This window comes from Sus scrofa, chromosome X (assembly GCF_054392235.1).
Source record: "Sus scrofa isolate SSC_HxYL_T2T_F1_AM1 chromosome X, Sscrofa_HxYL_maternal_Yorkshire_Landrace_v2.0, whole genome shotgun sequence".
Taxonomy (NCBI): Eukaryota; Metazoa; Chordata; class Mammalia; order Artiodactyla; family Suidae; genus Sus; species Sus scrofa.
This window is the reverse complement of record NC_139401.1, coordinates 79,503,898-79,531,596: the sequence shown is the minus strand read 5'-3', so window position 1 is coordinate 79,531,596 and position 27,699 is coordinate 79,503,898. Positions and strand designations below refer to the sequence as shown.

The 27,699-nt window shown below is 36.2% G+C and overlaps 1 protein-coding gene across 10 annotated transcripts in view; it reads right to left on the bottom strand.

The window, feature by feature from the left end:
• Window positions 1-27,699, bottom strand: part of DACH2 (dachshund family transcription factor 2) — a 571,191-nt gene that overhangs the window by 120,399 nt on the left and 423,093 nt on the right. For all 10 annotated transcript variants that reach the window (XR_014834871.1, XR_014834872.1, XR_014834873.1 and 7 more), the window contains one exon: window positions 11,532-11,690. Coding sequence is in view for 6 of the 10 variants with exons in the window: in XM_021079680.2 (XP_020935339.1) it covers window positions 11,532-11,690 (159 nt within the window). In the remaining 4 variants the exon portion in view is untranslated. The remainder of the gene's footprint in view (window positions 1-11,531; window positions 11,691-27,699) is intronic.

The window sequence follows — 27,699 nt, the reverse complement described above, 5'->3', positions numbered from 1 at the left end:
TGTTTTGAGTTTATCTGTGTACATAGTGTGAGAATGTAGTCCAATTTGATTCATTTGCATGTGGCTATCCAGTTTCCCAACACTATTTACTGATAGGGCTGTGTTATCACATGGTAAGTTTTGCCTTCCTTGTCATAGATTAATTGACCATGCAAGTCTGGGATCACTTTTGGGCTCCCTATTCTGTTTCATAAATGTATGTGTCTGTTCTTGTGCCAGTACCATACTGTTTTGATTACTATAGCTTTGAAGTATAATTTGAGATCAGGGAGGAATTACCTCCAGCTTTGTTCTTTTTTTTTTTCTTTTTTTTTTTTTTAATGGCTGCACCCACAGCATATGGAAGTTCCCAGTCTAGGTGTCAAAATGGAGCTGCAGCTGCCAGCCTATACCACAGCCACAACAATGCCAGATCCAAGCCATGTCTGCAACCTACACTGCAGCTCACAACAACTCCAGATCCTTAACCCACTGAGCAAGGCCAGGGATCAAAACTGCATCCTCATGGATACTAGTTGGGTTCATCACCACTGAGCCACAATGGGAACTCTGGTTTTAGTCTTTTTCAAGATTATTTTGGAGTTTTTTAGGATTCCATACAAATTTTAGAATTATTTCTTCTAGTTCTGTGGGAAATGCCATTGGTATTTTGACTGGGTTTGCATTGAATTTGTACATTGCTTTGGGTAGTATGGTCATTTTAGCAATCTTCCAACCCTTTGAGCATAGTGCATATCTTCCATTTGTGATATCTTGAATTTCTTTCATCCGTCTCCAATAGTTTTCTGAGTAAAAGTCTTTTTAACTTCTTGGTTAGGTATATTCCTAGGTATATTATGCTTTTTCATGCAATTGAAAATGGAATTGTTTTATTTTCTCTTTATGCTAATTCATTGTTAGTATATAGGATTGCGATAGATTTCTACATATTAATTTGGTTTCCTACAATTTCACTGAATTTATTTTTTAGATCTAAAAGTTTTTGGTTGTATATTTAGAGTGTTCTAACATAGTATAATGTCATTTGCAAACAGTGCCAATTTTTTCTTCTCTTTCAATTTGGATTTCTTTTTTTTTTTAAATCTGATTGTTGTGGCTAGAATAATATTAAATAAAAGTGGTGAGAGTGGGCATCCTTGACTTGTTCCTGATCTTAGATGAAGTGCTTTTAGCTTCCCACCACTGTTTATGATGTTGGGGGTTGGCCTATAATATATGGCTTTTATTATATATTGATATATTTCCTCTATCCCAACATTGTTAAGAGTCTTTAAAATAAATAGATGTTGGATTTTGTCAAGAGCTTTTTCTGCATATATTGAGATGATTTTTATCCTCCGTTTTTTTTTTTTTTTCTTTGTGCCTTTTCTAGGGCCACTCCATGGCATATGGAGATTCCCAAGCTAGGGGAGGTCCAATCAGAGTCGTAGTCACTGGCCTATGCCAGAGCCACAGCAAAGTGGGATCCAAGCCACATCTGCAACCTACACCACAGCTCACAACAACGCCAGACCCTCGACCCACTGAGCAAGGCCAGGGATCGAACCTTCAACCCCATGGTTCCCAGTCAGATTCATTAACCACTGTGCCACGACAGGAACTCCTCCTTTGTTTTCTTAATGTGGTGAATTATGTGGGCTGAGTTGCTGATATTGAACCATTCTTGCTTCATGGGAATAAATTCCCCTTGATCACAATATATGATCTTTTTAACATATTGTTTGCTAATATTTTGTTGAGGAATTTTGCATCCTATGTTCATCAGTGATACTGCCTCTAATTTTCTTTTTTTGTGGTGTCTCTAGTTTTGGTATAAGTGTGATGTTGGCCTCATGGAATGTGTTCAAAAGTGTTTCTTCTTCAATATTTTGGAATAGTTTGGGAATGATAATCATTAACTCTTCTCTAAGTATACGGTAGAATGCACCTGTGAGGCTATTACTGGACTTTTATTTGTTGGGAGTTTTTCTATTACTGATTCAATTTCATTACTAGTCTGTTCATATTTTCTCTTTCTCCCAGATTCAATCTTGGAGGATTGTATGTTTTTTCATTTCTTCTAGCTTTTACATTTTATAGGCATATAATTGTTCACTGTAATCTCTTAGGATCCTTTGTATTTTTGTGGCATTGGTTTAAATTATCCTTTTTCATTGTTGAATTTTTTTAGTTGGGTCTTCTGTTTGTTTTCATGAATTTATCTAAAGATTTATCAATTTGTTTATCTTTTCAGAGAATCAACTTTCAGTTTCTTAATCTTTAATATTTTTGTCTCTATATCGTTTATTTCGGCTCTGATCTTTATTATTTCTTTCTACTAACTTTGGGTTTTGTTTGTTCTTCTTTTTCTAGTTCCTTTAAGTGCAAAGTTAAGTTGGTTGAGGTTTTTCATGTTTCCTGAAGTGAGCTGATATCACCATAAACATCCTTCTTAGAATGCTTTTGTTTCCCATTAATTTTGAATTACTGTGTTTTCATTTCCATTTGTCTCCAGGTATTTTTTTATTTCCTTTTTGATTTATTAGTGACCCATTGATTGTTTAGTAGTATACTGTGCAGCCTCCACATGTTTGTATTTTTGCAGTTCTTTTTCTTATGGCTGATTTCTATTGTCATAGTATTGTGGTGGGAAAAGATGCTTGACATGATTTCAACCCTCCTAAATTTACTGAGACTTGTTTTGTGGCCCAGCATGTGATCTATTCTAGAAACTGTTCCATGCACACTTGCAAAGAATGTATATTCAGCTGCTGGTGTATGGAATGATCTATATATTATCTATTAATTCCATCTGATCTAATGTGTCAGTTAAGGAGTGATTTTATCTGAGTGATAGATCCACTGATGTAAATAAGGTGTAAAAGTCACCTACTATTTTTGTGTTACTGTCAAATTCTCCCATTAGGTTTGATAATATTTTCTTTATGTATTGAGGTGTTCCTATGTTGGGTTTATATATATAGTTGCAATCGGTATGTCTAATTCTTGGATTGATCCTTTTATCATTATGTAATGCTTTTGTTTCCCTTGATATAGTTTTTGTTTTAAATTTTACATTATCTGGAGTTCCCGTCGTGGCACAGTGGTTAACGAATCCTACTAGGAACCATGAGGTTGCGGGTTTGATCCCTGCCCTTGCTCAGTGGGTTAATGATCCAGTGTTGCCGTGAGCTGTGGTGTAGGTTGCAGACACGGCTCGGATCCCACGTTGCTGTGGCTCTGGTGTAGGCTGGCAGCTACAGCTCCGATTAGACTCCTAGCCTGGGAACCTCCATATGCCACGGGAGCAGCTCAAGAAATGGCAAAAAGACAAAAAATAAATAAATAAATAAATAATAAATTTTACATTATCTGATACAAATGTTGCTATCCCAGCTTTCTTCTTTTCAACTTGCATGAAGCATCTTTTTCCACCTTCTCTGTTTCAGTCTGTGTGTGCCTTTAGATCTGAAGTGAGTCTCTTGTAGGCAGCATATGTATGGGTCATTTTTTCAATCCATATAGCCATATCTGTTTCTTTAGATTGGAATATTTAGTCCAATTACATTTAAAGTAATTATTGATGGATATGTACTTATTGTCATTTTATTAATTACTTTTTTTTTTTGTCTTTTCTAGGGCCTTTCCCATGGCATATGGAGGTTCCCAGGCTAGGGGTCGAATCAGAGCTGTAGCCACCAGCTTATGCCAGAGCACAGCAACATGGGATCCGAGCCGCATCTGTGACCTACACCACAGCTCACAGCAATGCCAGATCCTTAACCCACTGAGCGAGGCCAGGGATCAAACCTGCCACCTCATTGTTCCTAGTCAGATTCATTAACCACTGAGCCATGATGGGAATTCCACTTTCTGGTTGTTTTTGAAGTTTTATTACTTTTTGATTTTTTCTCTCTTCCCTTGTGATTTGATGACTATCTCTAATATTATGTTTGGATGCTTTCTCCTTTGTATCTGTATCTATTATGGTTCTTGGTTTGTGTTTACCATATGTTCCACATATTAAGTTGATGATCTCTTAAACATCAACAGAGTCTAACAACCTTGTATTTTATCCCCCATCCTTCACATATAATGTTTTTGGATCATGTTTTACTGTGTGTGTGTGTGTGTGTGTGTGTGTATGTACCACTTAGCAAATTATTGTGGCTATAGATGACTTTACTTTTATCTTTGAACCTTCCTACTAGATTAAGTGGTTGATCTACTACCTTTCTTGTATATTTGCCTTTACCAATGAGATATTTCCTGTCATAATTTTTATATTTCTTGATGTGGTCTTTTCTTTTCCTCTTAAGTAGTTTTAACATTTTTTGTAAAGCCATTTTAGTGGTGCTGAACTCTAGTTTTTGCTTGTCTATAAAACTACCTCTTCTTCAAATATGAATGGTAGCCTTGCCAGCGTACTTAATCTTGTTTGCAGGTTTTTCACTTTCATCACTTTTTTCTTTTTTAATTTTTATAATGATTTTTATTTTTTCCATTATAGCTGATTTATAGTGTTCTGTCAATTTTCTACTGCACAGAAGGGTGACCCAGTCACACATGCATGTATAGATTCTTTTTTCTCACATTATCATGCTCCATCACAAGTGACCAGGCATAGTTCCCAGTGCTGCACAGATCTCATTGTTTATCCATTCCAAAGACAATAGTTTGCATGTATTAACTCCAAATTCCCAGTCTCTCCTACTCCCTCCCCCTAGCTCTTGGCAACCACAAGTGTTCTTCATGTCCATGATTTTCTTTTTTGTGGAAAGGTTCATTTGTGCCACCTATTAGATTCCAGATATAAGTGAAATCATATGGTATTTGTCTTTCTGACTTCACTTAGTATGAGAGTATCTAGTTCCATCCATGTTGTTGCAAATGGCAATATTTTGTTCTTTTTTGTGGCTGAGTAGTATTCTATTGTGTATATATACCACATTTTATTCATCCATTCATCTGTCAATGGACATTTAGGTTGTTTCCATGTCTTGGCTATTGTGAATAGTGCTGGAATGAACATACAGGTACATGTGTCTTTTTCAAGGAAAGTTTTGCCCAAGAGTGGGATTGCTGCATCATATGGTAATCCTATATATAGTTTTCTAAGGTACCTCCATACTATTTTCCATAGTGGTTGTACCAGCTTACATTCCCACCAACAGTGCAGGAGGGTTCCCTTTTCTCCACACCCCCTCCAGCATTTGTTATTTGTGGACTTATTAATGATGGCCATTCTGCCTGTCGTGAGGTGGTAACTCACATTAGTTTTGACTTGCATTTCTTTAATAATCAGTGATGTTGAACATCTTTTTTTGTGCTTGTTGGTCAAGCCATCTGTATATCTTCTTTGGAGAAATGTCTATTCAGGTCTTTTCTCCCTTTTTCCAGTTGGGTTGTTTGCTTTTTTGCTGTTGAGTTGTATAAGTTGTTTGCATATTTTAGAGATTAAGCCCTTGTCAGTTACATTGATTGAAACTATTTTCTCCCATTCTGTAAGTTGTCTGTTTGTTTGTTTTTAATAGTTCCCTTTGCTGTGCAAAACTTGTCAGTTTGATTTTTTAATTTAGGTTATCATATTGTATTTCTGTTTAGTTCTTTATATTTTATAAGTCTTTGTTAAGCTTCTCACTCTGTTCATCCATTCTTTTCCTGAGCTATTTTAGCATCTTTATGATCATTAACTTGAACTCTTTATTGGGTAGAGTTTGCTTATCTCCAGTTTGCTAAGTTCTTCTTCAGTAATTTTGACTTATTCCTTTGTTTGGAACACATTCCTCTGTCTCCTATTTTGTCTAATTTTCTCTATATTTCTATGTATAAAGTAGGTTGGTTACACTTCCTGATTTTGGAGAATTGGCCTTATGTAGGAGACATCCTATGGGGCACTGCAGCACGAACCCTTTGGTCAGCAGAGCTATATGCACTAGAGGTGCACTCTCTCTGGGCTGCATGAGCTCTTCTATTGTGATGGAGTTATTGACTATGGGCACACTGGGAGGTGGGGTTAGTCTCCAGGCCATTCAGCTGCAGTATTTGTGCAATGGCTTCAGGCCCACAGGTGGGTAGGGCTGGGTCCTGGCAAGGCTGGCTACACCACTCAGGTAATCTCAGGGCTTATGCCAGCCCACTGGTGGGGGGATGATAGTTATCAGCATGGCAGGTTCATGGGCTCCAAACACCCACTGGTTACTGAGACCACATCCTGGGATGGCTGGATATGAGGCCTTGAGCTGGTACCAGCCTGCTAGTGGGTGGGACTTGTTCCTGGAGCAGTTCCCTGTGTGGCCAGTGGGGCCTAAGGCCAATGCCAACACACTGGTGGTCAGGGCCAATTCCCAGCTTGGCTGGGTGTATCACCTGGGGGATCCTATGACTGTTACAGACCTGTTGGTGGGTAGGCATAGGTCCCCATGTGGCTGGCTGCTTAGCTGGGTGAGGCAGGGACTCATGCTAGCCCACTAGTGGGGTTGTAAATCTGCAGTGCTAATAGACTAGAAGGAGAACTCCAAAATGTCACTTGCCAATACTGGTATCCTCATGATAAGATGATTTCCAAAAAATGGCTACTGGCAGAGTCTATGTCCCCAGGAGGAGTCCCAGTTGCATCTTGTCTTTCTGAGAGGCTCTCCAAGATCAGCAAGTAGGTCTGGCTCAATCTTCTTTCAAATTACTGTCTTCGTGCTGGGACTCCATGAGATTTTGTGTGCACTCTTTAAGAGCAGAGTCTCTATTTCATATAGCCCATTGGCTCTCCTTACACAAACTCTTCTGGTCTTCAAAGGCAGATGCTCTGGGGCTTTATATGTCTGATTCAAGACCCCTGGACTAGGGAGCCTGATGTGGAGCTTAGACAACTCTCCCTCTGGGAAGAACCTCTGCAATTGTGATTAGCTTCCCATATTTGCATTATCTACTCTATGTGTGGATCCTGACAATACCAATCTCCACCCCTCCTATCTATCTTGTTGTGGTTCTTTCTTTGTCTTTAGTTGTGGATGTTTTCTGCTAGTTTTCAGGTCATTCTCAGAGATAGTTGCTTTGTAAATAGTTGTAACCTTGGGAGGAGGTGAGATCATGGTCTTCCTACTCTTCCATCTCAGCCACACTGCCTCCAATTCTTTAATTTTTTTTTAAGGCCAATGTCCACGGTGTATGGAAGTTCCCAGGCCAGAGACTGAATTCGAGCCACAGCTCTGACCTATGCCACAGCTGCAGCAATGCCAGATCCTTTAACCCACTGCACCATAGTGGGAACTCCTTTATTTTTAATAAATATGTGTCTTTGTATTTAAAGTGAGTTTTTTATAGAAAACAAATAGTTTGCTCTTGTTTTCTTATCTACTCTGATAGTCTCCATTTTAATTGCTGTGGTTTTTGCCTTTTTTTTTTGATACATGATTATATAGGAAGTATGTTGTTTTTAAGTACTGGAAAAATCATCAACATCCCAGGTCACTAACACACATGGGGCAGTGTATGTCTTTAATTGGTGTATATAGACCAATCATATTTGAAGTGATTATGATAGTTGGATAAATAGCTATATTTGTTAATGTTTTCTATTCTTGTCCTTGTTTTTTCCTTTTTCTAAAACCTTGTCTTCCACTCTGTTTTTGCTTTCTCTTTTCTCTTGTGAGCAGTTTATATGATTCACTTTTCTCTCTTCTTTTAGCATGTTAATTATACTTAATTTTTTTTAATTTTTAATGATTTCCTTGGAGTTTATAACATATATTTTACAATTTATTTAAATCTGCTTTTAAATATCATTAAATAACTTCATGGGTAGTGCAAGTACCTCATGGCAGAATATTTCCAATTCCTCCTCCCTGTCTCTTATAGCATCACCATCACTGATATCACTTTTCCATAAGGTATAATCACTCAATACATCATTGTTACCATTATTTTGAACAGTTTATTTGTTAAATCATATATATATGTAAATGTAACTTACCTTAATTTATTTCTCCTTTAACTTGCTTTGTTTACATAGATACAAGTTTCTGGACCTTTATTTTTTCTTCTCTCTGAAGACATTGTTTTAACATTTCTTACAGGGTAAATCTGGTGGTATGGTAACAAATTCCTTCAACTTTTGTTTGTCTAAAGAAGTCTATTTCTTCTACAGTTCTTTTTGATTTTCCATTTTGACTGTAACATGCATAGTTGTATATTTTTTAATATTTATTTTTTAGTGTTTTGTGAGCTTTCCAGATCTGCAGTTTGGTGTTTATCAATAATTTGGGAAATATATCAGTCATTGTTACTTCAAATATTTCTTCTGTTCCTTTCACTCATTCTTGTCCTTTTAGTATCTCCATTATTTGTGTGCTACCCCTTTTGTAATTGCCATACAGTTCTTGGATATTCTGTTCTTTTTTTTCATTCATTTTTTCTTTTTTTTCTCTTCAATTTGGGAAGTTGTTATTGACCTAACTCCAAGGTTTCTCATTTCTGCCTTGACCCTGGCCAGTCTACTGATGAGCCCATCTTAGGCATTCATTTTTTTGGAGTGATTTTGATTTCTAGCATTTCCTTTTGATGCTTAGATTTTTTCCCTTTCTCTGCTTAAATTTTCCATTTACAGTTATGTTTTCTACTTTTGCCATTCTTTTAGTATATTAATCATAATTACATTAAATTCTCAGGCTGATAATTCTAAAATATCTGCTATATATCCACTTCTGGTTCTGACACTTTATCTCTTCATATTCTGGTTTTTTTTTTTTTGCCTTGTAAAAGGTTTATAATTTATTTTTTAAAGCCAGAAATGACGTATTGGGTAAAGGGATATGATGTAAAAAGGCCTTTAGTGGAAAGTTTTATTTTTATCTGGCAGGGAGTTGGGTTATATTTACTATTTGCTGAGGCAGTCATATTAGTAGCTGTAATTTCCTGTCTTTCATGTTGTCTTTGTTTTTTCCAAGAGATTCCATATTAAATAGGGTCTGAGGATTTCTATACTTTATTATTATGAACATAATAATAACACCCTGTTATTATGCATAGTCCTATTGTGGTGGTGGTAAAATGTGTAGGGAGAAGAAGCATTCTATGTGATTATGTCTCAGTCTCCTAGTGAGCCCGTGTTCTTGTGCTTTGACTTTCACAAGTGTTTTTCAGCTTTTTCCCTCTTACTTGAGACAGGAAGGTTAGAGGGGACTAGAGTTGAGAATTTCTTTTTATTGAAATGAAAAACTAAAGGGGATGGAGTTTATACCTCTATTTCCTCACATCAATAGCTACAGGGTAATGGAGTTCACCCTGTATCCCTTCCCCCAGGTCAGTTAGGCTCTGGTAAAACCAAGTAGTTAATTAAGCTCTGGTAAAATAGTTTCCTTTGAGGATAGGCCATAGTTAAGGAGAACAGAACATTCTGGACATATTTTGAAATGGTTATTTTTTCTCTCCCTCTTCCGGAAACATGAGGACAATTTTCTCAAGCCTTTAGCTTGAACCTCATGAGGCTCCTGGAGTTAAAAACCCATGAAAGTATAGGTACTGTATAAGGATGAGCCCCCAGAAATTTTTACCTCTCAAGCTAGATCCACATTGGGCTTCAGAAATTACTCAATTACCTTTTATTTTTTATATTAAAAAATTTTTTCTCCACTTTTTAGGGCTGCACCCACTGAGGTTCCTAGGCTAGGGGTCTAATCAGAGCTACAGCTGCTGGCCTATGCCACAGCCATAGCAACATCAGATCCGAGCTGCGTCTGCGACCTACACCACAGATTACAGCAATGCTGGATCCTTAACTCACTGAGCGAGGCCAGGTGTCAAACTCGCAACGTCATGGTTCCTAGTCGGATTTGTTTCTACTGCGCCATGACGGAACTCCTCAAATACCTCTTAAATGCTTCTACCAGGCTCCAGCCCTCACTTCTGCTTTCTATAATCTGTGATTCTCCATATTTGACTATCTACCCAGTTTTGGGGAGAGATGTGCCCTGTCTACTCAATCTTTGATGGATTTAAATAGAGTTGTTGATTTTCAGGTTGTGTAATTTTTTTGTTATTGTGAGGACAAGAATGACAACTTATAAGCTCTTTTTAAAAATTGTTATTTTCCCAATACAACTTTTTTTCTACTGTAACTTATAAGCTCTTAATATGTCAGACCAGAAACTAAAAGTCCTCTAGGTTCCCCTCATTTATGACCTAAGTCTACTTTAATCAGTTGTTTTTCATTTTTGTTTGTTTTTGTTTTTAGGGCCATACCTATGGCATATGGAAATTCCCAGGCTAGGGGTCACATTGGAGCTGCTGGCGCATGCCACAGCCACAGCAATGTGAGATCCGAGCTGCATCTGTGACCTACACCACAGCTCTTGGCAATGCCAGATCCTTAACCCACTGAGCGAGGCCAGTGATTGAACTCACGTCCTCATGGATACTAGTGGGGTTTGCAACAATCTGAAACACAACAGAAACTCCTAATCAGTTGTTTTTGACTTCTCATAACATAATATTTACATTTTTTTCCTGGCATCCATTTTATTTGCCTTTGCATAACATTCAATTTTTTATAAAATATTTCACCCATGAGATTATAATCTCTTTAAAGTAAGACACCATAACTCATATTGTATACTTAGTAACATGAATTTCATTAAGATTTAGGATATCATTTAAAAATATCTCCAAGGGGGAGGGGGAGGGAGCAGGATGTATTGGGAACTTGGGGTTAATAGATGCATACTATTGGCTTTGGAATGGATAAGCAATAAGATCCTTCTGTGTAGCACTGGGGGCTATATCTAGTCACTTATGATGGAGCATGAAATGTGAGAAAAAAGAATCTATACATGTATGTGTAATTGGGTGACCATACTGTACAATAGAAAATTGAGGGAACACTGTAAACCAGCTATAGTGAAAAAAAAATCATTACATATACATGTCCAGGAAAAGAATAATGGAACTCTTCTCCTAGATATCCTGTTCATACGAACAGTTAAGATTTTAGCTAAATAATGTATATAAGGCTTGCTTTCCTACAGAAAGATTTCCGAGTCTTTGAATTTCCTAAAAATATTATATAAATCTAAATTTGTATAATTCAGCTATAGTTTGACTACTGGGTGATAAGTGCCTACCATATATAAGTCACTGCTAAAAGTTTTTCCTTTATTAATTTTAGCCCTCACCATAACCTCAGTGATTTGGTATATTTTATTCCTATTTTATATTTGTGGAAACTGAGACTTGGAAAATTTATCTGACTTCTTCAAAGCCAAACAGTGGTACAGATTCAAAAAATAGAATTCAAACCCAAGTTTATGTGACTATGGCCAACATTCTTAACTATTCTGTTACATACCCTACCATGTACCTCTGTTCTGTTACATGGCCACTCAATCTATCTCTGCTTTATAAACCTCATCCTTTCAAGTGAATCCCTCTTTGTCCACCCTCTGGACTTCAAATTGTTAAACCTTATTGAAGAGCAACTATCCCTGCTAGCCCAAGTTTTCCAGTGGGCCTTAGGGGTATTTTTCTCAAAATAGCAATTTTTTGGAGGTCAATATACATACTATTGGTCAGCAGATGGTTTTGCTGCAGTGGATTGAGGGTAGGAGCACCCCCAAGGCCTGTCTGGCCAGCCATAGCTGCATGAGCAATTCCATGTTGAGGTCCAGGAGCAGCAAGAGGAGACTGCATCTTATCCTTATCCCAGGATGATTCACTTCCACCTGAAAAACATTCATATAAACAGATTTCAAATTTATAACTTTCCATGAGAAGGGATTTTTAACTTCCTTTTTAGGACTGTAATTATTAACATTACTCTATAGAAAATTATTATTAAGTGACTCATTTTTATGGTGGTTTCAAAAATTTTCAATAGCCTTGAATTTAAGCTGACTCTGGGAAGACTAAACAACTCTCACTAATAATATAGGCTCACTTGCCTTATAGGTAGTCTAAACTAATCTGGAATCATAATGAATAACTTTTGAAAGCATTTATATGTCGAAAGCCATTAACTGAACACTACTGCCTCCCATTCCTACCCTCAAATGCATATGTGCTATATTTTAATGGAGCATTGCTATTCACCCAAAAAGAACAAAATAATTTATAAGAGCATGATGACATGCAAAAATATGTGGTAAGCAACAAAATTATCATTTATTTTGTTCTCAGATCCAGCCCTCAAAATGCTATTCTCTTCATACACAGCAGGCTTTTGTACAAAATAAGCTGGATAAAACCTAAAACCACAGCTCCCAATTTGAAATTGTGCTTTACTTTGATCATCCATACTAGAGAGTGAAGTAAAGTATGCATAAGTACAGACTACTATATTGCTATAATAATCTACAGTGGCATAGCTATTTCATCTGGCACTTAGCAAACTGTTGGGCAGAACCATTGCTTAAAAGCGTATAGTAAACAACCACAGAATTATTTCCAGGACATGCTTTCTAGAATAATCTTTTAAACACAGGGGTAAATGACTGAATTCCAATTACTGCAGTAGCAGTCTGGCTTCAGAAAACAAAATGGTTGTGTGGGTAGCCCGGTATATTCACTTGATGTGTTTCATTAATTCAGAGATCAATGGTTCAGCTCCCATTCCCATGCTGGAATTGTGACATTAGCATCTCCACCTGACTGACGTTACCCCACCTGCTATGCAAAAGATTGACCCTCTTTTGTGGCGAGATTTATGGCTGGGAATCTTGGGCAGTCTGTAAAATATGTGCATTTACTGGTTTAAGAAAAAAGTAGAAAGAAATCAAGGTGCTCATATTCCTGACATTCAACCCTATAGTTTTTTTCACTTCTTTAAGTTTCCTCCCAGACTTTGTTCATATGGATGTTCAGTTTTACATTATAAATGTCATGTTACTTCAGGTATCATATTTACAAAGTGTAAGAACTAGATAATAGTTTACTGAGTTAATGTACTATAATTTATTAAAATTGGACTTTAAATTTGTTATTACAATAAATTTACTATAATAATAACATTCATTTGAAAATTTCCTTAGAACCAATAATCCCCTCGAGTGGGATTTCTGGGTCAAAAGGATTGGACATTTTTATTTATAAAATAAAATACTTATTTATTTTTTATTTTATACTTCTGCTTTCAAGTACCACATCTTTAAAATCAGCTTTGAGAGTCATAGACATTTTAGGGAAATTTTTTCAGGACAAATTGGCATTCTCCCTGATGATTTAAAATTTATTTAAGCAAACTGGCTACTAGAATATCTAAGAGGTTTTTATACGTTTGTTTTTGTTTTTTTCAATTTTAGCCTTTCTCCTCTTATCCCAGTTTTTGGAATCAACCCCTTTCACAGGACTTTTTCAAGCCCTCTTGAGACCAAAGTCAATTTCTAATTCAAAAATGGGATTCTGGGCCAATTTCCAACTAGACAAGTTCCAGACATGGAAATACCAGATTCCCTAGCAGCATATATAAAAGCTGAAGGGTATTCTGGCTCTGCTTATATGGACAAGTTTTCCAATCAAATATGGGAGATGTAAGTAACTAATTGTTTAGTTTCTGCCTTAAGTCATTCAGTTAACATGTATAGAAGCTTAAAAGGTAGGAAATTTGGTTGAATTTGATGGACTGGCTTAATGGACCAGAAATTATTCCTTTGATTATGTTGAGGTTTGGTGTGTTCAATGAAAACATGCAACACTCTTATAATTATACAAATTATTCTCTCTTTCAATCCAGATGTTAATTGTTGAATAGTCACTGCCTAAGAGCAAGGAGGTATTTTATGGTTGGTGCATTGACATAATTTAGCATTCACAAATTTGAAATTCCAATTAAAATGAATATGACATTGTTATGCTGTAATGAACAGGAATGGTGGAGGGGGATGAGGGGAGCATCTTAATAAAAGATGAAGGTAACCACATTGCAACAGTGAGAATTCTTTATAGTAACATTGGTCTAATTAAACATGACTAATACCAGAAAATGCAAAATTTTGAACAAAAACAGAACCACTACATCATTCCAGCATTAAGTCCAAGATATGAATTATCTCACCATTACAGAACTGTAATTTGTAAAATGATGATCAACAAATTGACAAAGAAATATACATTTAGAAGACACTGAATTACACCATTGATATTACCATGGTATTGTACCATCACAGCAGCAACAACATAAAATAATACTAATGCTAAGACTATGTCAATATTTATTTTGTAAATTGAAAATATTTTAGCCAACTTTCAATAACAAATGTTACTTTAGCTATTAGTCGAACGTTTTATACGTTACATATTCCGAATAACTTGCATATAATTTTTTTCACTGCATTGAGGGATTTCAGGTATTTTTGTGTCTGCTTTTATGAGCGCTTTATATGAACTTTTCCTAACACCTCTCATCTCTTTAACTACTGTGTTAAAAAAGATACAAGGAGGCCAATTAACAGCTGTCTTCATCATCATCAAATATAAATATATTAAGTTTTCCTGAACTCTTCTTAAGGCAACATTATATGAAGTGAGTGACTGAGGCAGGTAAGACAGCCTTGATATTTGTGTAGGAAGCTCTGGACACACTCTTGTCTTTTGACCCCAAATACCTACATTTTAAAAGTCTATACAAATTTACTTACGACTCAGTATGGAGATTTTGGTAGCCCCAAACGACATTGCCCTATGCCCTTGCGCCAACCTATAATAACATCCATTGCACTTAAAGATAACAAGTTGTTTTTACCAATGTAATCCAGGATCAACCTTTTTTTAACCATTATATGAATGGCTTGAGTACTCAGCTTCCTTTTCCTATCTATCTATCTATCTATCTATCTATCTCTAGATGTATTAGTTTGCTAGAGTTGCCATAACAAAACACCATATACTATAGACTGGATTTCTATGTCCCCCCAAATTCATTTGTTAAATCCAAATTCCCAATGTAATTGTATTTGAAGACGGGGCCTTTGAGAGATGATGAAATCATGAATGGGATAAATGCCTTTATAAAAGAGACTGCAAAGAACTCCTGAATGAATGCCCTTATGCCATGAGAGGACACAGTGAGAATACGGTTGTATGTGGGCCCTCACCAGACACTGACATCATCTTGATCTTGGTCTTCCGGCCTCCAGCACTGCGAGAAATAAATTTCTGTTGTTTACAAGCCACGCAGTCTATGACATTTCTGTTATAGCAGCCCAAATGGACCAAGATACCATGGAGCAGGTAGATTAAACACAAAATTATTTCTCACAGTTCTGGAAGGTAGAACTCCAAGATCAAGGTGTCAGTGGATTTGGTCTATCCTCAGGCCTTTCTTCTTGGGTTGCAGATAGCCACCACCTTCTCCTTTACATGATCCTTCCTCTATGTGTATGTATCCCTGATGTCTCTTTGTATTTTTAAATTTCATCTTATAAGGAAACTGGTTAGATTGAATTAGGCCCTACTTTAAGGGCCTTGTTTTAACTTAATCACCACTTTACAGATGTCATCTCCAAATACAGTCACATTCTGAGGTATTGGTAGTATTCAACACATGAATTTTGGAGGCACCACACAATTCAGCCTATAACCCTAGAGTATGTACCCTTTACTGAATTAGACAATACTCGCTTTACTGAGGGACTCCTAGTAAAGAGAAGAAAAACTGGCTAGCACTTCAACAAGGTATGTGTAAGAAACCAAGTAAGCAGTGGGTTAGGTCAAACAGAGAAGGCTCATCACAGTTTTTATCATTTCAAGAAATTTCATATTAAGGATAAACCTAACCCAACTCACTCCTAATTAGATAAAGGTAATGTAAAAAACACAGCAAATCTTCAAGAATTGAATAAATGATTTCAGCTTTTCCATATCATCTACTTATCATTATTTTAGTTCAATGTTTAATAAAACTAAAACATTAAATAAACAGCATAGGGACTATTACTACATTAATACTATAGTTAACTAATTAATATAATCCCAAACTTTCCAATTATAAAGCTAGAGAGAACTATTTTTATAAGTCCTCATCTAGTAGAAATATATATATATTCTTTATTAGAATCAATGTAAAAATAATTAAGTGATGAAATATGAGGAAATATTGATTTGACAAAACATTTGACAAACTTTTGTTGCCTTAGTTAAGAACTCAAGTTACAATTTTTTTTCTTTAAAACCCACTGCAAAATGTTAGGGTTCCTACAGGATTACTTATGTTTTTAAATTTAATTTTACTGTAGTATAGTTGATTTACAATATTGTGTTAATTTCTGCTGAACAGTGAAGTATTTCAGCCATACATTTACACATATCCATTCCCATGTAGGTTATCACAGAATATTGAGTAGATTTCCCTGTGCTACTCAGCAGGTCCTTGTTGATCATCCATTCCACATATAATTGTTTGTATTTCCCATTCCAAAAACTCCAGTCCTTCCCTCTCTCCAACCCTTCCTTTTCGGTAACTGTACTTTTGTTTTCAAAGTCTGTGAGTCTGTTTATAAATAAGTTCACTTGTTTATTTTTGTTGTATTTTCTTTGTGTTAGAAGTGACCAGAAGGAACAGACTTCTGAATCATGGGGACTTTGCAATAGACATAAAGAATTTCAAAGATGGACATGACCTTTATATTCATTTACTTAAAAATAAAATTTTTAAAAGTAGCAGAAATATGAGTAGGAACCTAAGTAGGATTTTAATTCACCAAAATTTTCCCTAAGTAGTATTCTTCCAACCCTCATTCTTCTGACACATTTAATAACTGCATCTTTACTATGAAATGAAAAGCAATAGAAAATATTGTTTCAAAAAATTATCATAGGCTTACAAGCCAAAACCCCCAATTTATTTCAAATGGGTATAAAAGAAATCCAGCAGTAAGGCTCTATATACCAATACCAAACATCACTCTTAATATCTCAAATTTGGGGGGTAGCATCCACAGCATGTGAAAGTTTCTGGGCCAGTGATTGAGCCCAAGCCACAGCAGTGACAATGCCAGACTGTTAACTCACTGAGCCACCAGGGAAACCCTTAACACTCTCATTTAACCAGACTACTGGTCTTCATTTTCTCAATGTGTTTTGATATTAAGAATGGGTGACAGGAATTAATAAAACATTGACAGAAATCAGAGTGTAGGGTGTCAGGATAATTTAGTAATCAGTGATCACCATTCTCCCTTAGGCATGTGTTATCCTCTATAAGCACATAGAACACTATTTCTGTGGGTCTGAGATTTTAAGACTATTAGGATTAAGTGAGTCAGCTACAAGGATTTCATACTTAAAAAGTATCTCTGTCCTCTGATTAAAGTTGGGTGTGTCTTTTGAAGTTGTTTTGAGGAACAATATAGTAGAAGTTGCTGTTATTGATTGGGAAACAAAAAATGTAACTTATTATGAGGAAGCATAGGTTAATTATTAAATCCAACAGTATGGTATTGGATATGGAAAATGCAAACATTTATAACAAGCTATCCTTACTTTTAGACTTTTGTAGCAATAACAAAACATATAACTCAGATTACTTGAAAATATGGACCTAAATTGATCATGTTCCCAGTAATCTTATATATAAGGCAAAAAGCAAGTAGCAGAATAGGAAACGAAATCTAGGTAGCATATGTCCTAATCAAGCTTATTTTCTCATTCATAGAATATTTTGTTTAGCTAAAGTCCTAGATGAACACACATTGCTTGATGAGTCTAAATAGCATGTAGCCTTTTGTAGCTAAAATATGTCATAATTAAAACAATGAACTGGAGTGAACTAAAAAATATGGAGCTTCCTCCAAGAGTAAGGGTTTGTACCCAACATGAGCATCCCATACATTGAGAACTATACTCAAGAGATAAGCCCCCAAAATGTCTGGCTTTGAAAACCAACAGAGTTTACATTAAGGATACCCAAAGGGATGCAGGGAACTAAGATTCTACTCTTAAAGCACTCACTTACAGACTCAATCGCCCTGGGACCCAGCATAAAAGTAGAAGTTTGAATAGCATCTAAACTATATGTGAATGAGATTCATTTGCTAATCAAAAAGCATCTGGTGAAAAGATACATATCTGCTAGGACTCTCTCCAGGGACAGAGGCACTGGAGGGTGCCATTTTTGCATTCTACTTTTACATGGTTAGCACTAACACTGGCAGGTACCACTTTTACACTCTCAGGAAACATATGTAAGGGAATGCCATTTTTTCACTTTTCCGTGGCCTCACTATAGCTTAATAGTTCCCAGAAAGGAACTTACACACTAATCTGGAGTCTCAGTTTTTGAAAATATCACTCAGGAAACACTTCTAGATATCCGGGTCAAGAGGAAAGCAGGATTTAAAACTGTGTCCCACAGGATTGTTTATATTTGCATATTTTAAAAGTTGCAGCCTGAAAATCTGGCCTCCACCCAACCTGAAACTAGGTGTTTACTGGGATTCTTCCCTTTGGAACACTGACAGGTATTGGCACACAATAACTAAGACCTATTAAGAATAAATCAACCTGCATAGATAATCACAAAATTTCAAGAGACAAACAAGAGCTAGAGCAAGGTTGAACATTAAGATTCATTTCCTACATAAGGCCACTCCTTCAAGACTTGGAGAGGTAGCATTCCACCTAATATATAGAAACAAACACAGAGAGTCAAGCAAATGGAAGGAACAGAGGAATATATTACTAATGGAGGAAAAAGTAATTAACGAAAAATATTAACGAAATAGCAGTAAATTTTCCAATAAAGATTTCAAAGTGGTGATTATAAAGGTATTTACTGAACTCAGGACAAAAATGGATGAGCACAGTAAGAACTTCAACAAAGAGAGAGAAAATATAAGAAAACACAAAACAATTCACAAGCTAAAGATCACAAAAAATAAACAAAAAAAATACAATAGAGTGGCTCTGCAGCCAACTAGATGAGAAAGAAGAAATAATCATGGATCTGGAAGACAGGGAAGTGGAACTCACCCAAAGAGAAAAGGAAAGAGAAAATTTGAAAAATTTAGCTAGACGCACTATATGAGAGAGAGAGAGAGAATAAAAGAGAAAGAGAATGAGAGAGAGAAGTCAAAATCAGAAATGAAAGGGAAGTTCCAACTGACACTAAAAATATACTGTGTCATCAGAGACTGATAGGAAAAATTACATGCCAACAAACTGGACAACCTAAAGAAATGAAACTGATAAATTCCTAGAAACACAGAATCATCCAAGACTGAATCATGAAAAAATAGAAAAACTGAATAGACTGATTACTAGTAAAGAGATTGAATCAGTAATCAAAAATCTCTTAACAAACAAAAGTCCTCAACCAAATGGTTTCACTGGTGACTTCTATTAAATACTCAAAGATGTAATACCCATCCTTTTCAGACTCTTTTTAAAAATTGAGAGGGAGGAAATGCTTCCAAACCCATTTTATAAGACCAGAGTTACCCTGATACAAAACCAGACAAGGAAACCACACACACACACACACACAAAACTACTAGCCAACATCCATGATAAATATAGATGCAAAAGTCCTCAACAAAATATTAACAACCAAATTCAAGAGTACATTAAAAGGATCATACAATGCAATCAAATGGAATTTGTCACAGGGACTCAAGAGTGGTTCAAAATCCATAAATCAATGTGACACATCACATTAACAAATTGAATAATAAAAATCATATGATCATCTTAATAAATGCAGAAAAAGCATTTGACAAAATTCAATACCCTTTTATGAATAAAAATTCTTAACAAAGTGAGTAGAGAGGGAGTGAATATACCTCAACATAATAAAAGCCATGTAAACCACTACTAACATCATATTCAATGGTGAAAAGCTGAGACCTGTTCCTCCAAAATAAGAAACAAGACAAAGATGCCCATTCTTGCCACTTTTATTCAACATAGAAATCGTAGAAGAGCAATTAGGAAAGAAAAAGCAATAAAAGACATCCAAATTAGAAACTTGAACTGAAACTCTCAATGTTTGCAGATGACATAATTTTATAAATGGAAAATCCTAAAGATGCTACAGAAAAACTGTTGGAATTAATAAATGAATCCAGTAAAGTTGCAGAATACAAAATCAATATATGAAAATTGGTTACATTTCTATACAGTAAAAATTAACCATGAAAAATAAAAAATAAAACCATTCCATTTACAAGTGCATCAAAAAGAATAAAACACCTAGAAAAAAATTTGACTAAAGAGGTGAAAGCCTGTACACTGAGAACTGTAATACACTGATGAAAGAAATAGAAGACACAAATAAGTGGAAAGATATTCTTTGCTCATGAGTTGGAAGAATTCATACTGTTAAAGTGTCCATATTACTCAAAGCAATCTAAAGATTCAGTTCATTCTCAGTCAAAATTCCAATGATATTTTTCACAGAAATGGAACAACAAATCCTAGAATTTCTATGGGAACAAAAATACCCTGAAAAACTGAAGCAATCTTGAGAAAGAACAAAGTTGTAGGCATCATGTGCTCTGATTTTGAACTATTTTACAAAACTATAATAATCAAAAATTATGGTATTGACATAAAAACAGCAAAATAGATGAACGGAAGAGAATCAAGAGTGCCAAAATTTGTAGTTCCTGTCGTGGCTCAGTGGAAACAAATCCAACTAAGAACCATGAGGTTGCAGTTTCGTTCCCTGGCTTCACTCAGTGGATTTGGCATTTGGCATTGCTGTGAGCTGGGGTGTAGGTCACAGACACGGCTTGAATCTGATGTTGCTGTGGCTGGGCGTAGGCTGGCAGCTGTATCTCTGATTGGACCCCTAGCCTGGGAACCCCCATATGCAGCATGTGTGGCCCTAAAAAAAGAAAAAAAAAGTGCCAAAATATTCCAGTGCATATATGGTCTATTAATTTAACACAAAGATATCATAAATCTACAATTGGGAAGGAACAGTAACTTCAATAAATATTCCTTGGAAAACTAGACAGTCACAAGCAAAATAATAGAACTACTATTTTACAGCATACACAAAAATTACCTAAAGATGGATTAAAGACATGAATGTGAGACCCGAAACCATAAAACTCCTAAAAGGAAACAAATGCAGTAAGCCCTTTAACATGTTATGGCAATGATTTTTTTGGTTCTGATTCCAAAAGCAGAGGAAACAACAGCAAAAAAAAAAAAAAAAAAAAAAAAGAGAGAGAGAGAGAGAGAGAGAGAGAGAGAGACTATATCGAACTAGAAAGCTACTGCATGGCAAAGAAAAATATCAACAAAATGAAAAGGCAACCTACAGAATGGAAAAAAACATTGAAAACCATATATCTGATAAGCATTTAATATCCAAAATAGGGAGAAGTATCAAGATGGCAGAGAAGTAAGACATCATGCTCATGTTCTCCCAAAAACACATCAAAAAATACATCTACAAGTAGAACAATTAGCACAGAACATCTACTGAATGCTGGCAGAAGAACATAAACCTCCAAAAAGGGCAAGAAACCTTCCACATAACTGGGTAGAACAAAAAAGAGAGAGAGAGAGAAGGAATCAAGATGGATTAGCACTCTGAGAGGGCTGTTAAAGAGAAAGCTGGGAAGCTACCTAACTGAAAGGGAGATCAGAGGGACCTCAAAGTTGCCAAGAAAAGCACAGCATCTGGACTAAGGAGGGCAAAGCAGAGCAAGAGCTGCATAGATCATCTGTACCACTGCCCTCAGAAAGCACAGCCTGAGATGCTTGGGCAGGGGCTGGGCCCTGATACTCAGGCTCTAGAGGTTAGTTCTGGGGAAAGAACCATGGTTGGCTGTGCTGAAAGAGCTTGAGGGGCTAGGGAGTGGTGTGCCATGAGCTGGGGAGCAGAAAGCCACAGCCAAGGGAACCAGGTGTGAGATCTGGGCTCACAGGAGAAGCAAGGTGCCATTGTTGGGGAGGGCAAGAGGAGGAGGGGTGGACCACCATAGGAATCTCTTTCCTGGCACATGCCCAGGCCCTCAGAGGGCAGGGCACCTCTGCCAAAGGCTACGAGTGGCAAGAGGCCACTTGCTTGGGCTATGGATGTCTGGGCACCTCTTGTGTGGGCTAAGGGCAGCAGGGGCTAAGCATGAAGCAGCATCTCTTGTGTGATCTACATGCAGCAGGAACATACCACAGCAGTAATCTCAGAAAACAGAGGGGTCATGGCCCGCCACCACTAGGGGTCTGTGAAGAGGCTGCACCTGTGGCCCCAGTCACCTTAGAAGTCGGCAAAAAATGTGGGTACTGAAACCGAGCACCACCAATTGATGTTCTCACTCCTCTGGGAACACACCCGACCTGCTGCTGCAACTGTCAAATGTTACAGGCAGCTCCCACAAATGTGTGATCACTGTCACCTCCCAGAACCCTGCAACTATGAGCAGCCTGTGCAGCAAGTCTTGCATGGGATAAGCAGGGTGGAATGCTTCCTGCATAGTCCACAGGTGGTGGGGGCAAATCACCACAGTTATTTCTGACTCCAGAAGTGGGCATGGCTCACCTCAGTTAAGGGTCTGGGAACAGGCACCACTTGAGGCCCCAATCACATCAGAGGGCACCATATAAGAGGGCATTGCCACCAAACAGCACCCATTGTTGCTCTCACTACCCTGGAAACTCAAACACCCTGCCACTGCCACTACCAAATCCTCCGGGCACCATCTAAATCTCCCAGGGCCCTACAACTAGGCGTAGCCTGCACCACATTTTCGTGGGTTGTTGTTACTCTCAAGAGGCCAGCCTAGGCAATGAATACTAGCCCTACCCATTGCCTTCTTCTCCTGGGGAACACACTCAGAAACCTGGGGATAACAACCTGCTGACACTGAAGAAAAAGCAAAAAAATATCCAAACTCCCTCACCAAAAATAAATAGTAACCTCCCACAAATAAAAATGGGTTCTCTTGCATAAAAATAGTTCTCCAAGACCACAGCTGTTGGTTTCCCTAAACTCACAGGAAAAAAAATAAAGCAAAAGGAAAGAGATTAGGAACATTCCCAGTTAAGAGAACAGGAAAATTAACCTGAAGCAGCAAACAATGAAACAGACCTCTGCAATCTAACAGACACTGAGTTCGAAGAGGACACAGTGAAAATATTGAATGAATTAAGAGTGGATATAAACAATAATGCAGATTATTTTAGAAAGGAACTAGAAAATACAGGAGGAACCAAGAAAAATTAGAAAATTCTTTTGCAGAGATGCAAACTGAGTTAAAGTCACTAAAGAGCAGAATGAATAATGCAGAGGAATGAATTAGTGATTTGGAAGAGAGAATAATGGAAATCACCCAATCAAGACAGCAGACAAAAAACCAACTGAAAAAAGATGAAAGAAATATGAGAGATTTATGGGATAAAAAAAAGTGGCCAATCTACACATAATAGGAATTCCAGAAGGAGAAGACAAAGAAAAGGGGATTGAAAATATATTTGAAGAAATTATATCTGAAAACTTTCCAAATCTAAAGGAAACAGACATCAAGATGCAGGGAGCACAGATGGCCCCAAACAAGCTGAACCCAAACAGGCCCACACCAAGACATATTACAATAAAAATTGCAGAAGTTAAAGACAGAGGATTCTAAAGGCAGCAAGAGAAACACAAAGCATTAATTATGAGGGAACTCCCATAAGACTATTAGCTGATTTCCTTACAGAAACACTGTAGGCCAGAAGAGTGTGGCAAGAAATATTCAAAGATCTAAAAGGGAAAATTTTGTAGCCTAGAATATTCAAACCAGCAAAAATATCATTTAAAATAGAAGGAGAAATAAAGAATTTCTCCAACAAACAAAAGCTAAAAGAGTATAGCAATACTAAACCCATTCCAAAACAAATACTGAAAGGGCTTCTCTAAATAAAAAAAGAAGTAAGAAGAAATAGAAGAGAGAAAAATCACAATAATCATAATTGGAAAGCAATTATTTAAATAACTCAGTATATAGATCTAAAAGAAAAAAATACATATTGTAAAAGTGACAATAAACACAAGGAAAAGCAAAAGTACAAACATGATGATGTTCCAGAAAAAAGGGACTTCCAAATCACTGAATGTGGTGAAGGAAAGTGAAAATATAGATTCTTTTTTTAGAGTGTGTTTGAGCCTATATGACTATCAAGCTAGAGCAAGAAGATATAGGAAGGAGTTAACATACTTGAAAAACAGAGCAACAGCAAATAAAAATCAAACATCAAATTCACAAAAACTAAAAAGAAAGGGACAAAAGCATAAAATAAGTTTAAATCATCCAACCAAAGAAAAAAAGGAACAAAGGAGAAACATAAAATCAACTGGAAAACAAGGTTTAAAATGGTGATAAATACATATTTATCAACAATTACCTTAAATGTCAATGGACTGAATGCTCCATTTAAAAGACACAGATTGGATAAAAAAAGCAAGAGCCTAAAATATGCTGCCTTTAAGACACTCACCTTAGGGCAAAGGGCACATATAAATTCAAAGTGAGGGAATGGGAAAAGATATTTCATGCCAATGGACAAGACAGGAAAGCAGGAGTTGTGATGCTCAGACAAAATAGACTTTAAAATTAAGGCCATAAAGAAAGACAAAGGACCCTATTTAATGGAAAAGGGATCCATTCAAGAGGAGGATATTACAAGTTGCAATACATATGCCCCTAATATAAGAGCACCCAGATACACACAACAAATACTAACAGATATAAAAGGACAATTGATGGGAAAATAATAACAGTAGGAGACATTAACACCCCACTCATGTCAACGGACAGATCCTCTAAAGAAAAAATTTATAAGGCAACAGAGATCTTAAATGAAACAATAAACTTAGACTTCATTGACATTTTCAGGACATTACATCCAAAAAAAATCAGAATATACATTCTTTTCAAATGCACATGGAACATTCTCAAGGATTGACCACATATTGGGGCACCAAAATGAACCTCAACAAATTTAAGAGTAAAGAAATTATTTCAAGTATCCCTTCTGAACACAATGGCATGAAACTAAATCAAACATGGGAAAAGAAATAGGAAAAACGTACTACATGGAGACTAAGCAACATGCCACTAAGAAACAAATGGGTCAATGACAAAATCAAAAATGAATTAAAAATTACCTCAAGACAAATGATAATGAAGACACAACCATTCAAAATCTATGGGATGCCACAAGGGCAGTGCTTAGAGGGAAATTCATAGCAATACAGCCTTCCTCAAGAAAGAAGAAAAACATCAAATTGATAACTTAACTCACAACTTAAATGAATTAGAAAAAGAAGAAAAAACAAAACCTAAAGTCAGAAGAAGGAAGGAAATCATAAAGACCAGAGAAGAAATCAATAAAAAATAAAGATTCAAAAAACAATAGAAAAAAAATCAATAAAACCAAGAGCTGGTTCTTTGAAAAGGTAAACAAAACTGAAAAACCTCTGGCCAGACTCACCAAGAAAAGGAGAGAAAAAAACAAATAAACAAATAAGAAATGAAAAAGATGCAATCTCAACAGATACTGCAGAAATGCTAAAAAAAAAAAACCATAGGAGAATACTATGAACAATTATATGCCAAAAAAAATTGACAACCTAGAAGAAATGGACAATTTTCTAGATTCTTTAAGCCTGCCAAAACTGAATAAAGAAGAAATAGTTCAATTGAACAGACTGATCACTAGAAACAAAACTGAATATGTAATAAAAACACTCCCTACAAACAAAAGTCCAGGAACAGATGGCTTCACAGGCGAATTCTACCAAATATACAGCGGAAAACTTATACCTTTCCTTCTTAAACTTTTCCAAAAGTTTGAAGAAGGAACAATCACGAAGACATTCTATGAAGCCATCATCACCCAAATACCTAAACTAGACAAGGATACTACCAAAAAAGAAAATTATAGGCCAATATCTTTGATGAATATAGATGCAAAAATCCTCAACAAAATTTTAGCCAACTAAATCCAACAACATAGAAAAAAAGATCATATACCACGTCCAAGTGGGATTCATCCCAGGTTCACAAGGATGGTTCAACATACGCAAATCAATCAATGTCATGCACCACATTAACAAAAGAAAAATCAAAAACCACATGATCATCTCAACAGCTGCAGAAAAAGCATTTGACAAAGTCCAACATCCATTCATGATCAATACTCTTACCAAAGTGGGTACAGAGGGAATGTAACATAATAAAAGTCATTTATGACAAACCACAGAAAATGTAATACTCAATGGAAAAAAGCTGAAAGCCTTCCCACTAAAAACTGGAACAAGACAATTATGCCCACTCTCACCACTGTTATTCAACAAGGTATTGGAAGTCCTAGCCACCGCAATCAGACAAACAAAAGAAATAAAATGTATCCAAGTTGGAACAGAAGAGGTAAAACTGTCACTGTATGCAGATGACATGATACTATATATTGAAAATCCTAAGGATTCCACAAAAAAACTACCCAAATTGATCAACGAATTCAACAAAGTACCAGGATACAAGATTAACATTCAGAAATCAGTTTCACTTCTGTATACTAACAATTAAATATTAGAAAAGGAATATAAAAATAAATTTTAAAATCACACATCAAAAATTAAATACATAGGAATAAACCTGACCAAGAAGGTAAAATACTTATATGCTGAGAACTATAAAACATTAATCAAGGAAATTAAAGAGGATTCAAAGAAATGGAAAGATATTCCATGCTCCTGGGTTGGAAAAATTAACATCATAAAATCGCCATACTACCCAAAGCAATCTACAGATTCAACGCAATCCCTATCAAATTTCCCATGATATTTTTCACAGAACTACAATAAACAAACCAAATATTTATATGGAATGATAAAAGACCCAAAATTTCCAAAGCAATCCTGAGGGACAAACACCAAGCAGGAGGCATAACTCTCCCAGATTTCAGACAATATTACAAAGCTACCATAATCAAGACAGATTGACTTGTACCAAAACAGACATACAGACCAATGGAACAGAATAGAGAACCCAGAAATAAACCCAGACACCTATGGTCAATTAATATAAAATGGGAAAAGAAAATCTCTTCAGCAAGTGATGCTGGGAAAACTGGACAGCTGCATGCAAATCAATGACACTGGAACACACCCTCAATCCATGCATAAAAATAAACTCAAAATGGCTTAAAGACTTAAACATTAGACTAGACACCATAAAACCCTTGAAGATAACAGGCAAAACATTCTCTGACATCAACCTTCCAAATGTTTTATTAAATCATTCTCCCAAGGCAAAAATAAACCAATGGGACCTAATCAAACTGACAAGCTTTTGCACAGCAAAGGCAACCATAAAAAAACCAACCAAATAACATATAGAATGGAAGAAAATAGTTTCAAACAATGCAACTGACAAGGGCTTAATCTCTAAAATATACAAACACCTTATATAATTCAACAGCAAAAAAGTCAACAACCCGATGGAAAAATGGGCAAAAGAGCTGAAGAGACATTTCTCCAAAGAAGATATACAGTTGGCCAACAAGCACATGAAAAAGTGCTCAACATCACTGATTATTAGAGAAATTCAAATCAAAACTACCATGAGATACCACCTCAAACAGGTCTGAATGACCATCAGTAACAAGTCAACAAATAACAAATCCTGGAGAGCCTGTGGAGAAAAGAGAACCCTCCTCCACTGTTGATGGGAATGTAAACTGGTACAACCACTATGGAAAACAGTGTGGAGGTACCTCAGAAAACTAAACATAGAACTACCATAT